Raw genomic sequence first — 11,357 nt, forward strand, 5'->3', positions numbered from 1 at the left:
AAATGTTACAGTTCAAGTCAGCCGAGGTCAATTACCAACATGTCGGTCAAATTTAATGTGCTTGTCCGTCCCTGGGGAATTCACGCTGTGGATGAAGGTCTCAGAACACAGTTTTTCGGGTATGGGGATTTACATGGTTAAGGACCCCAAAGTGAGGTGGTTCGACGACTCAAAACCTATAGTAGGGTGCAGATACAATTCACAAGAATTTAGTATGTTGAAGTTGAGGGTACAAGCTACAAAATATCTGAAGATGAGCATAGATTTGCCGGCTCGTTTTTCTATAACAGACACTTTGATTTGACCCCCAGCGGAGGTCATGGAACTGCAGGCGGCGAACAGGAAGTGCCGGTAACATATCAAGGCGCAAATTCCCGCCGGCCGAAAAAGCGACGTAATCCAACTTATACAGTATGAACGCCGATGTATTCATCTACTATTCACCACAGATTCCACCTCGCTGTCGTGCACGGAAGAATAAATACGGCCTTTGCAAGTACCGCGATGCACTATTTTAACCCGAACTACTTTTGGGGACGGGGGTCGCGGATAATTACTGTGTTATGAGACCTTAAGCCAACTTGACCTTGGATTTCTTTACGTTCATACAATAAAACTAGTCAAGATACAAAACCGTACCAAATTTTAGAGCAGAAATCCAAATGGTTCCTGAGATATGGCCAACTTTGCACTTTGGCGCCTAGCACAGGTGTCGGCACTGTACAAGGACTATCTGAGGGGCCGCTAATTGGTCTCATTATCTCAACAAACTTGATATTCTGGTTGACTTTTTCTGTTATAAGGAGCTTGCCAGACCACATTCTACCGTTCTGAGTGATTGGGGTTGGGGGTTTGTCTTTTTTAGGGCGGAAAAAGGGGGGGGGGGGGGTCGAGCGGGCTTTAGACCGCACTAAGTCCTATACTTAAGCATAGGGAACGGTCTAGGCGGCCGTTGCCATGGTAACGGCGGGTCAGACGGTAACGAAAATGTTACAGTTCAAGTCAGCCGAGGTCAATTACCAACATGTCGGTCAAATTTAATGTGCTTGTCCGTCCCTGGGGAATTCACGCTGTGGATGAATTCATGGTCTCAGAACACAGTTTTTCGGGTATGGGGATTTACATGGTTAAGGACCCCAAAGTGAGGTGGTTCGACGACTCAAAACCTATAGTAGGGTGCAGATACAATTCACAAGAATTTAGTATGTTGAAGTTGAGGGTACAAGCTACAAAATATCTGAAGATGAGCATAGATTTGCCGGCTCGTTTTTCTATAACAGACACTTTGATTTGACCCCCAGCGGAGGTCATGGAACTGCAGGCGGCGAACAGGAAGTGCCGGTAACATATCAAGGCGCAAATTCCCGCCGGCCGAAAAAGCGACGTAATCCAACTTATACAGTATGAACGCCGATGTATTCATCTACTATTCACCACAGATTCCACCTCGCTGTCGTGCACGGAAGAATAAATACGGCCTTTGCAAGTACCGCGATGCACTATTTTAACCCGAACTACTTTTGGGGACGGGGGTCGCGGATAATTACTGTGTTATGAGACCACGAAGCTGCCCGAGTCCCGGTTTACCTGAAGACAAAAGCGTCATAGGAAGCAGATAAGACTTACAAACGAGTATCCAAGAGGTCTGATACAGAACTTAAGAGTTTGGGGGTCCTTTAGGTGGGAAAAGAATCACAGTAAGAGTGTTATTTACAGTTTTCTGGGTGTGAACATGGTAGAAAAGTAAGGGGGAGGGGGGCAAAACATAAACATGCATGGCACCCTCGGCCTCGCAACCCACTCAGTTTGTTTTCGTCCATTTGAAGCCGTTTTACCGGCTCTTGGTGTATCAGTCCGGTTCTGTGCTCGTCTTGTTTTACCCTCAAATAGTCCCGCAAGGGGCAATGTGTGTGTGTGTTGGGGGGGGGGGGGGTGTATTAGTATTACAGTAACTTATCTCCAAGCAGATATGGGGTTATTAGCTTATGTGTTCTCTAATGTAGACCAACTTTCACGGCAGAGGAATATCAAAACAGATGTTAGACTCTGCTTTCCTAGCACATTGTATCAGTGCCAGTGTTATAATAAACATGCTATCAGTAATATTAGGGCTTTGTTTCCTTTCCTGTCGTTATTTGTCTGTCTGGGACTTTCCATATCATTGGCATAAATTCATGTATGTTTTTATTATGTTGTATAACTGATGCGGCAGAAACCTTAGATACGTCACTGAGTATGTTACCTATGGTCACTTACGGTTATTTTCAGGAGAAATGCCGCGGCGTAAAAAGCCGAAGCTGACGAGGTGGCTCGCTTGGAAGGCAAAAAAGGCAGAAGAGGAAAAAAAGAAGATTCGTGATGAGCAGGACAAAGCAGCACTGGAGCCAGCTGAAGAGCAGCAAGTGGAGGGAGCACAAGGTATGGTTGAACTGTGTTCGGTTTCCTGGTACCCAACCAGGATTTTAATTAGGATTTTAATTAGGATTTTATTATACAGGCTTTGTCATACTAATTATAATTTGAATCCTTAACGTCAAAGTAACACAGGAGCTGGCTTTAGAGCAGCAAGTGGAGGGGGCACTAGGTATGATTGAACTGTGTTCGGTTTCCTGGTATCCAACCAGGATTTTAGCTAGGGTTTTATTATACAAGCTTTTCATTGACGTCATGCTACTACTAGTAATTATAATTTGGTGGGTAATTGAATTAAGCTGTAGCATCTTCCTGTGGTTTACAGACATACGCTGTAATCCAACATGGCGCAGATGACATCAAATGAAAAGCCTGTATAGGGGGTCCAAATTTCATGGTAAGTCATGGCAAGTGATATAGGCGCGACTTTTGTAGGGGGCCGGGGGCATCCACCTTCCATGGTGCAGAGTTGAAAAGAATTTGTTAAAATGGCGGTGTCACAGGAGTCGACCCACTGGACAGAGCCGCATGAAAGCGGGATTTAAGGACTAGCCGACTGCTGCCTACCCCTGCGTCAGGGACCCCAGCAGCAGTATAATCAAACAACGGATAGTGAGTGAGTGAGTGGCGCATTCTAAGGTATCCTGAGGGCAAAAATTACTGTCAGTAGAAGACTGTGACCTCAAATGACCTGTGGCATCCCCGGTGAATCAGAATGACATGCTTGTCTGAGGACTGCTCCCCAGTCCCCAGTGTAAGGGCATTTATGTCATACCTGTGATGCGAAAACGTTCGATACGGGTGTTCCGGACCGTGTGATAACTTTCCGTATCACACAGGTTCCAAATTGTATCACACAGCTTCCTTCGAGTAAATAGAACTATTTCAAACGGGCCGAATATGGCATGGTTGAAAATTTGGATGTTAGAATTGATGTTGTTACAATCTTTTGTTCGAGGACACAACATTTTCTCAACTTCTGGTGCATTCCACATGTGTTTTCTAAGATGGGTATGACATGAATGAAATACAACACGGTGTATTCTGCATCACCCGAGGTCCCAGCCCGACCGCGGGTAGAATCGCCTGACCGCCGAAGGCCAGAGGGCGATCCGACCGCGGGAGGGCTGGGACCGAGGGTGTTGTATTCTATATATAGTGCATAACGGAGTATTTTACCTATGGTCATTTATTGATATTTTCAGGTGAAACGCGGAGGCCTAAAAGTACAAGAGTGCTGACGTTGAATGCTTGGAAAGAGAAGGCAGAACTGGAGAAAAAGAAGATGGAGGATGAGCTGTGCAAAGCGCGACAAGTAAAGAAAGCACAAGGTATGACTTTCATATACGTTTGTGAAGATTAGTCATCCAGGATACATTAAAATCGTAGCCAATGCAATGGCCGAGTGGGTAGAGTGTTCGCCTTGCATTCGGAAGGTCGTGAGTTTGATCCCGGCCGAATCATACCAAAGACTTTAAAAATGGTACATGCTGCTTTCTCTGCTTAGCACTCAGCATTTGGGAAAGAGTATGGAAGTTGAACACACACCACTACCAGTGGACTAGCCCCCTGCTGTAGTGATTGCGTTGTGTGTGGCCCAGGGCTAATGAAACAGAGATGGGCACCGCCCTATGCGCCATCTTGGTGCGGAAAGGGTTTAACTTTTTTTAATACATTAAATTGAAGATGATTCAGTCTATACTTCTGGATATATATCAAGTTTGAATTAGACGTCTCGAACAGCATCTGCTACTCTTCACCAGCAAAAAGAAAATAACAGTACACAGGTCTTGTGGAACAAAGAATACTTCTTAAGTTATAAATAAACAAAACAGGTAATGGCTATGGTGTTCTAAAGTAAATAACACAGGTAACTATTGAGGTGTTCTGAAAAGTGTTCTACATAAACAAACAGGTAACTGACAAAAATTGTATAAAATATTCAAGCAAAGTAATAGGTACTAATAAAGAAAAAAACATAATATATTATGTATACTTATCAATAAATCCATCAATCACTTAAAGATATCGTTCCAAGCACCAGAAAGATCAGTCCTTAGTCCAACCTTATGGTTTAGGGGAGGACGATAAATACGTTCGTAAATAGCTTCCCTTACACCCCTCTCAAATCAACTTCTTTTCGCTGATGAATTTGATATATATCCAGAAGTATAGACTAAATCATCTTTAAGGTATGACTTTATTCAGTATGCAACATGGGCAATACAAAGTGGGCACATACTGTAAATGCAGAAATGTTCGCGGTGGATTAATGTTCGTGGTTTTTGCGGCGGCCGCTTCACCGCGAATTTAAAACCACCGCGAACAATCTTCCATAACAGTAAGACACTACAGCGCGAAAAGTCATTTTCCCGCTACCGCGAAATTAAATCCCCGCGAACTTAAATGCATTTACAGTAGGCAGCAAGGCTGAAGGGTGTGACCACATACATAAATATACAATACAAAACTGACCAAATATTAGTAGAGTAAAAAATACAAGGTATGATTGAATTCCCAGGTATCCAATGTTAAATCTGCACAGGTATGCATAATGAACTAAGAAGTTGGAAATAATTGTACATGGAGATAGCGGTGGACATTTGTTTTGAAGGCTGATAACTTTTAGACAGGGCATGTAATATGACATGTAATATGGCATGTATGCTATAGTGTAGCTTTGAAAATGTACATTCCGGTATCATTTCTATTTTCAGAAAAAATGCGGAGGCGTAAAAAAAAAAGGCTTGCAAAGTTGAAAACACGGAAAGCAGAACGGGGAAAGAAGAAGCGTCGACAACAGCGCAAAGCTCGACAGAAGTTGGCAAAAGTCAGAGCAAAAGAGAAGCTAGCTGGTGAGTACAAGTGTGACCAGGGCTCGAAATACCACCTGCATATGTAGGTTAGTGCAGGTAAAATTGGAGCTGTGCAGGTATTTCTGGTGTCTACCTGCCCCTAACCTGCACTGGTCCATGTACTGGGTACATGCAAGTTAGTGCAGGTAAAATTGGAGCTGTGCAGGTATTTCTGGTGTCTACCTGCACCTAACCTGCACTGGTCCATGTACTGGGTATATACCGGTTAGTGCAGGTAAAATTGGAGCTGTGCAGGTATTTCTGGTGTCTACCTGCCCCTAACCTGCACTGGTCCATATACTGGGTACATGCAGGTTAGTGCAGGTAAAATTGGAGCTGTGCAGGTATTTCTGGTGTCTACCTGCACCTAACCTGCACTGGTCCATGTACTGGGTACATGCAGGTTACTGCAGGTAAAATTGGAGCTGTGCAGGTATTTCTGGTGTCTACCTGCACCTAACCTGCACTGGTCCATGTACTAGGTACATGCAGGTTAGTGCAGGTAAAATTGGAGCTGTGCAGGTATTTCTGGTGTCTACCTGCACCTAACCTGCACTGGTCCATGTACTGGGTACATGCAGGTTAGTGCAGGTAAAACTGAAGCTGTGCAGGTATTTCTGGTGTCTACCTGCACCTAACCTTCACAAGTCCATGTACTGGATTTTATACATTAATGTACTATGATGTAGGACAGATCAGCCGCATGGAAGCACAGTGTGAAGACTATCCGACTGCTGCCTACCTGTGACAGGGATCTCAGCAGCAGTATAATAAAAAATGGATACTTTGATGGATATGACGATGTAGGTGTATGTGGATTGAATTAGCTGCATTGACTGTTACAACCAAAGCTCGCTGCTGAGTATAAGTGTGACGTACTGTCTTCAAGTACCAAAATTACTAGTACCAGGGCTTGAATTACTGCTAGAACAATAAGTTACTATATTTTAGTACTCAGGAGTATCATGATTGACTACATGTTAACAATGTCTGAAGATCTTGGCAGTTTATTGGAAGCAGGACAAACTATAGACCAGTAGCTCTCTGGTGAGGGTCAGACCAAGTGTCATCCAACAGGAATGGTCCAGAAATTGTGAACTATATTGTTGTATCCTCCAAAATATTTTGATATTGTTGCTGAAAAAAAAAAAACATCTGAAGCTATCATGAAGCTAACTAGTCTTTGCTCTAATGAATTGATGTAATATCTGTGCCATTTTGTAGTTTTGGTATCTCTGACCAATATTTTCTCACTACCGTTTTAGAGCTTGAACAAACTGCAAATGAGATGCACATCAAAGAGGAGGAGACAGGAGACACTGGATGGCAACAGGATGGACAAGAGAACGTTTTGGTAACGTACAGTGAGGATCAGGAAAGCTACGACTGCTTTGGTGCAAACCAACCAACCGGACAAGCTCAGAATGAGACTTACAACAGTTTGGAGCAGACAACAGACACGGGGCGGCATCAGAACGAGGAAGGAGCCGTTCCAAATGAAGAAACGTGCGGTGTAAAAGCAGAAATCCACAATGAGGACCACGAAACGTACAACTTCATTTGCTCTGTTCTACCAAGCGAACACCCATGGCACAAGATTTACAACAGTTCAAAAGCGACAACAGACACGGGACGGCAACAGGACGAGGAAAGGGACGTTCTAAGCGACGAAACGCGCAGTGTAAGAGCAGAATTGGAAGAGTCTAACTGTGAGCTTTTTACTGGGGAACTGTGTACTGGGCATCCTGGGATGGAGATGGACAGCACAGAACACCCTGGGAAGGAGATGGACCATCCTGGGAAGGAGATGGACTGTACAGAACACCCTGGGAAGGAGAGTGACAGCATGGAGACCCAGACAACAGACATGGGCCTGGAGCAGGAAACGTGTGATGTGAACTTTCCCCAACCTGACAACACATCAACCTCACAGGTACTAGTACAGGAGAGCAGAGGTATTACCGGAATGCACGTGGTCGAACATACCATTGAAAAACCCTTCATGTGTGGGGAGTGTGGATACAGGACAGCTCAAAGATCTAACTTGTCCCGACATATGAGATCCCACACAGGAGAGAAACCCTACATGTGTAACCAGTGCGACTTTTCTACTGCAGAGAAATCCAAATTGGTTCGACACGTAAGAAAACACACCGGTGAGAAACCCTACATGTGTGGGGAGTGTGGGTACAGGACAAATTATCAAGTAAGCCTATCTCGACACATGAGAACCCACACAGGAGAGAAACCCTACAAGTGTCACCAGTGCGACTATTCTGCAGCACAGAAATATTCTTTGGAGAGACATCGAATAAATCACTTACTAGGTGAAAAAAACTACATATGTGGGGAGTGTGGGTTCAACACAACTCGGAAGTCTTCATTTTTGCAACATGAGAAAACACACAGGAGAAAAACCCTACAAGTGTGACCAGTACAACTATTCTGCACCACAGAGAGCCAGTTTGGACAGAAATCTAGCAAAACATAGTGGTGAGAAACCCTACACTTACGGAGAGTGCGGGTACAAGGCGGCTCGAAAGCACCACTTATCCGAACACATGAAAATTCATACAGGAGAAAAACCCTACAGCTGTCATCTGTGTAGCTACTCTGCAGCTAGGAAATCAACCCTGTCTAAACATTTGATAACCCATGAGGAAGACTAAATCTAAAGTGTGACGTACAGCATGAAATGTCTTCTTCTTTATTGCATAAAATGTCATTTGTGTGAGGTAGTCAAGGTAACAAGTTAAGGCCATTCAAAAAGACATATGGCAGTGAACCATATTTGAACATTCCAGAATTTGAAATTCATAGAGCCATGTGTGAATTACCTATCAGTGATCACCCCTTATATGTAGAATCTGGCAGGCATAGACGTACGCTCTACAACTGTACAAAATAGACTATGTTCATTTTGTAATAAGCAATGTGGAAGACGGTCCCAACTTAGGAGTTACTGTGTTGATAATAGGTAATCTTTGTAAACGAATGTTCACGAGGCAAAAACTAGGCAAGTCTACGGATGACCTGATTTGCTTGATTTTGAAAATAATTTTGTAGGTGTATTGAATACACTTGTATTATAGTTGAAATTACATTAGTGTGGTCGTCTTGGGTGTGCACTAGTGAGGTAGCCATGAGTGTATCTGTAAAAGTGACACTAGTCATGTAGCCATGAGTGTATCTGTAGAAATGACCCTAGTGAGGTAGCCATGAGTGTAGTTGTAGAAATGACCCTAGTGAGGTAGCCTTGAGTGTAGTTGTAGAAATGACCCTAGTGAGGTAGCCTTGAGTGTAGTTGTAGAAGTGACACTAGTGAGGTAGCCATGAGTGTAGTTGTAGAAATGACCCTAGTGAGGTAGCCTTGAGTGTAGTTGTAGAAATGACCCTAGTGAGGTAGCCTTGAGTGTAGTTGTAGAAGTGACACTAGTGAGGTAGCCTTGAGTGTAGTTGTAGAAGTGACACTAGTGAGGTAGACTTGGGTGTAGTTGGCTTATGTGTATACAGAAGAGATTTGTGCATATGAAACGTGTGTTGTCCGTACTAATGTATTGTGTAAATAGAACATAAAGGTAGTATAATACATACAGAGTCCATTAGAGACAGTACCTCGGCCGCACCTGGGGCAATTACTGTCGTATTGAGGTCACCTGAGTAGCGCCGAATGGCAGCTCGCTCCAGACCCTTGCGATTTAGCCCCGCCTGTTGTAAGCTCCTCGCAATTCAGTCCCTGGCTGCAAAGGGTGAGTATTCGGCCCATCCAATAACAATAACAATAATAGAAGATATGCGTGATCGCTCTTCGTGTGTATGGGAGAACTTTTGTGTTGTGTTGTGAAAAAGAAAACTCCCGGTGTTTGATGCACCAAACCTGCCTATGTACATCATTGCATAGAATAGACTTGACTAATAGGCACTTCAGGGTTTTAAAAGAATGAATGTAATATGCTTTCAGACCTGCAGTGGCGCCCTCTCTCCGAAAGGAGGAGGAACGCCCGCCTCACCTTCTTCTATAAAGTAGTCAACAATAATATTAATATAGACGCCAGCAATATTCTGAAGCCTGCCCAAGGGCGCACCCGGTGTAGTCACGACTACAAATATCAACACATATTCGCACGCACCGACATTTACAAAAACTCATTTTTTTCCACGCACAATACCCGAGTGGAATGCCCTGCCTGGCATGCTTGTAAGTGCTCCCAACGTTGAGCACTTCCGTGCCAGGCAGGCGGCCTGCCCGCCCTAACCCGGGAGCCTCAGCCCCCCCCCCCTACTTTGCCCCTCGCGGGGTCATTTGGGGGTAACACCATGCAGATGGAAGATAGGGAGGTAGTCATGAGTGTAGTTTTAGAAGTGACCCAAGGAAGGTAGTCAAGAGTGTAGTTGAGTAGATGATTATGAACATGGCCAAGCGTGTTGATGTCAATGATAACTCTCAGATTATCCTTTTCAGCTGAAATGTTAATCAAGTAAAAAAAGAATCAAGGAACACATTAGCAGCTCTCAAATCGGATTTACCCGAAAAAGCAAAGTTTTCTACAATCTGAAAAGACTAAAAGTTTGAGAAAAATGAAAATAAAATGGCACGATGGACAACGACGCGAATTTCTCCCTTTCCCTGATAGCGAAGAGAAGTATGATCGATGTTTACATTCCGCTTGGCAGGAACTGCGGTGTGAGACCAAAAAGGTCAGCGGTAGGTCATTCTTCTAAGAAAACAAATTAACTCAGCTCTATCGGTGACTTTTATTCTATTTTTGCACGAGAAGTAGAATGACGGCGCCACTAACGTGTTGCTGTGCATAAATGTATTATTGGGGACATCAGGGGAGCAAATTCACCTTTGACCCACACCACTACAACTTTGACCCCTGGATACGACAGAAGAACAAAGTTGCCGAGTACGAGTCCCGGTTGCGTGAAGAGAAAAAAAAAACACACCATAGGAAGCAGGTAAGACTTAGAAACGTGAATCCAAGTATCCTGATATTGCTTGAGAGAGTTTGAGGTCATGTTTGTGGGAAAAGGATCACCGTAACGTTGTTATTTATAGGAATTTTCCAAATGTAAATATGGTAAAATTGAAGGGGGAGGGGGGCGAACCAAAATGCGTGCGACGCGACGCTCGCCAGTCGCCACAGGCCACCAAAAGTAAGAGGTTTGTCTTCCGTCTCTTTTCTAACCGGTCAAGCGTCTCTTGGTGTACCATTTCAGTCCTGTGTTGTTGGATATTGTGGAAAAGCTACCGGTACCAAGAACTTTTAAAGTTTAGACACATGTAAACTTGCCATTTCCCTATTTATATACCATAAGTATCAGATAACGTCTTATACGTAAGTTAAGAGCAGTAGATTCGAACGACGTTTTTTTTGTTGTTGCAATCGTATGAATGACTTTGGAAAGAGGAGTTTTGTGGGAGGAATGTTGGATTGTTTCACAAGTAATATATTCATGCTGTTCCAGGTTGCGGCTTCCCTCCCCTGCGTCCAGAGGGAAGCTAGCCTCTGATTCGGCACCGTTGCCATACGCAGGTATGCGGTTTCATAAGGCTCCGGTTCCAAATGAAGTTTGATATGAAAAACAAGTCCTTTAATTTATCATGTTGTTTTCTTTCCGCTTTTTAAGAAATGAGAACTAGAATTGGAGCTAGAAGATTTGAAAAACTGTAGTTTACGGTAACACGAAACCTGATGCTTAGCATGTATCACACTTCTGATTGTTTGTTTCAACTTTTGTTTATACATTAAAGCTCAAGTCGGTCTGCAGGTCGCTTTTCATTGAAGGTCATGAGGGCAGAAGCGGAGGGTCAGACAAAGTGTTTATATAGTAACAGTTTACATCATTTAAAATCAAGTTTATTTGTTTTTGTTGATATTTGAGAAGAAAGAGATTAACCTGAGAACTAGAAATGCAAGTTAAAAATCTTAAAAGTTGTAGTTTGCAGGTAAAATCAAAACCTAATTCTTAGTGTGTTTCACAGTTTTAGCAACACGTTGTGATGTATAATCTATCCCCTCCCCCCTCCTACAGAGCAGAAATGGAAGATTCCAGCTGGAAACATTCTTCGGGAGAGCTGTGTGT

The 11,357-nt window shown here is 43.5% G+C and overlaps 3 protein-coding genes across 4 annotated transcripts in view; 2 read left to right on the forward strand and 1 right to left on the reverse strand.

The window, feature by feature from the left end:
• Positions 1 to 8,788, forward strand: part of LOC118407609 (histone-lysine N-methyltransferase PRDM9-like) — a 24,856-nt gene extending 16,068 nt beyond the window's left edge. Inside the window, exons 2-6 of one of the 2 annotated variants that reach the window (XM_035808108.1) lie at positions 1,561 to 1,615; positions 2,269 to 2,418; positions 3,618 to 3,743; positions 5,130 to 5,267; positions 6,533 to 8,788. In XM_035808108.1, coding sequence (XP_035664001.1) covers positions 2,274 to 2,418; positions 3,618 to 3,743; positions 5,130 to 5,267; positions 6,533 to 7,698 — 1,575 coding nt within the window. In that variant the 5' untranslated portion in view covers positions 1,561 to 1,615; positions 2,269 to 2,273 and the 3' untranslated portion in view covers positions 7,699 to 8,788. Of the gene's footprint in view, positions 1 to 1,560; positions 1,616 to 2,264; positions 2,419 to 3,617; positions 3,744 to 5,129; positions 5,268 to 6,532 lie in introns of those variants that run through there. The other variant, XM_035808109.1, reaches the window with a different exon arrangement.
• Positions 1 to 11,357, reverse strand: part of LOC118407709 (zinc finger protein 501-like) — a 482,642-nt gene that overhangs the window by 336,443 nt on the left and 134,842 nt on the right. The window lies entirely within an intron of this gene.
• The window catches only part of LOC118407647 (zinc finger protein 239-like), a 2,387-nt gene continuing 1,978 nt past the window's right edge, over positions 10,949 to 11,357 (forward strand). Inside the window, exons 1-2 of the mRNA XM_035808161.1 lie at positions 10,949 to 11,081; positions 11,307 to 11,357. Of these exons, the coding sequence (XP_035664054.1) occupies positions 11,314 to 11,357 (44 nt within the window). The 5' untranslated portion in view covers positions 10,949 to 11,081; positions 11,307 to 11,313. The remainder of the gene's footprint in view (positions 11,082 to 11,306) is intronic.

This window comes from Branchiostoma floridae, unplaced genomic scaffold, assembly GCF_000003815.2.
Source record: "Branchiostoma floridae strain S238N-H82 unplaced genomic scaffold, Bfl_VNyyK Sc7u5tJ_1439, whole genome shotgun sequence".
NCBI classification, from domain to species: domain Eukaryota; kingdom Metazoa; phylum Chordata; class Leptocardii; order Amphioxiformes; family Branchiostomatidae; genus Branchiostoma; species Branchiostoma floridae.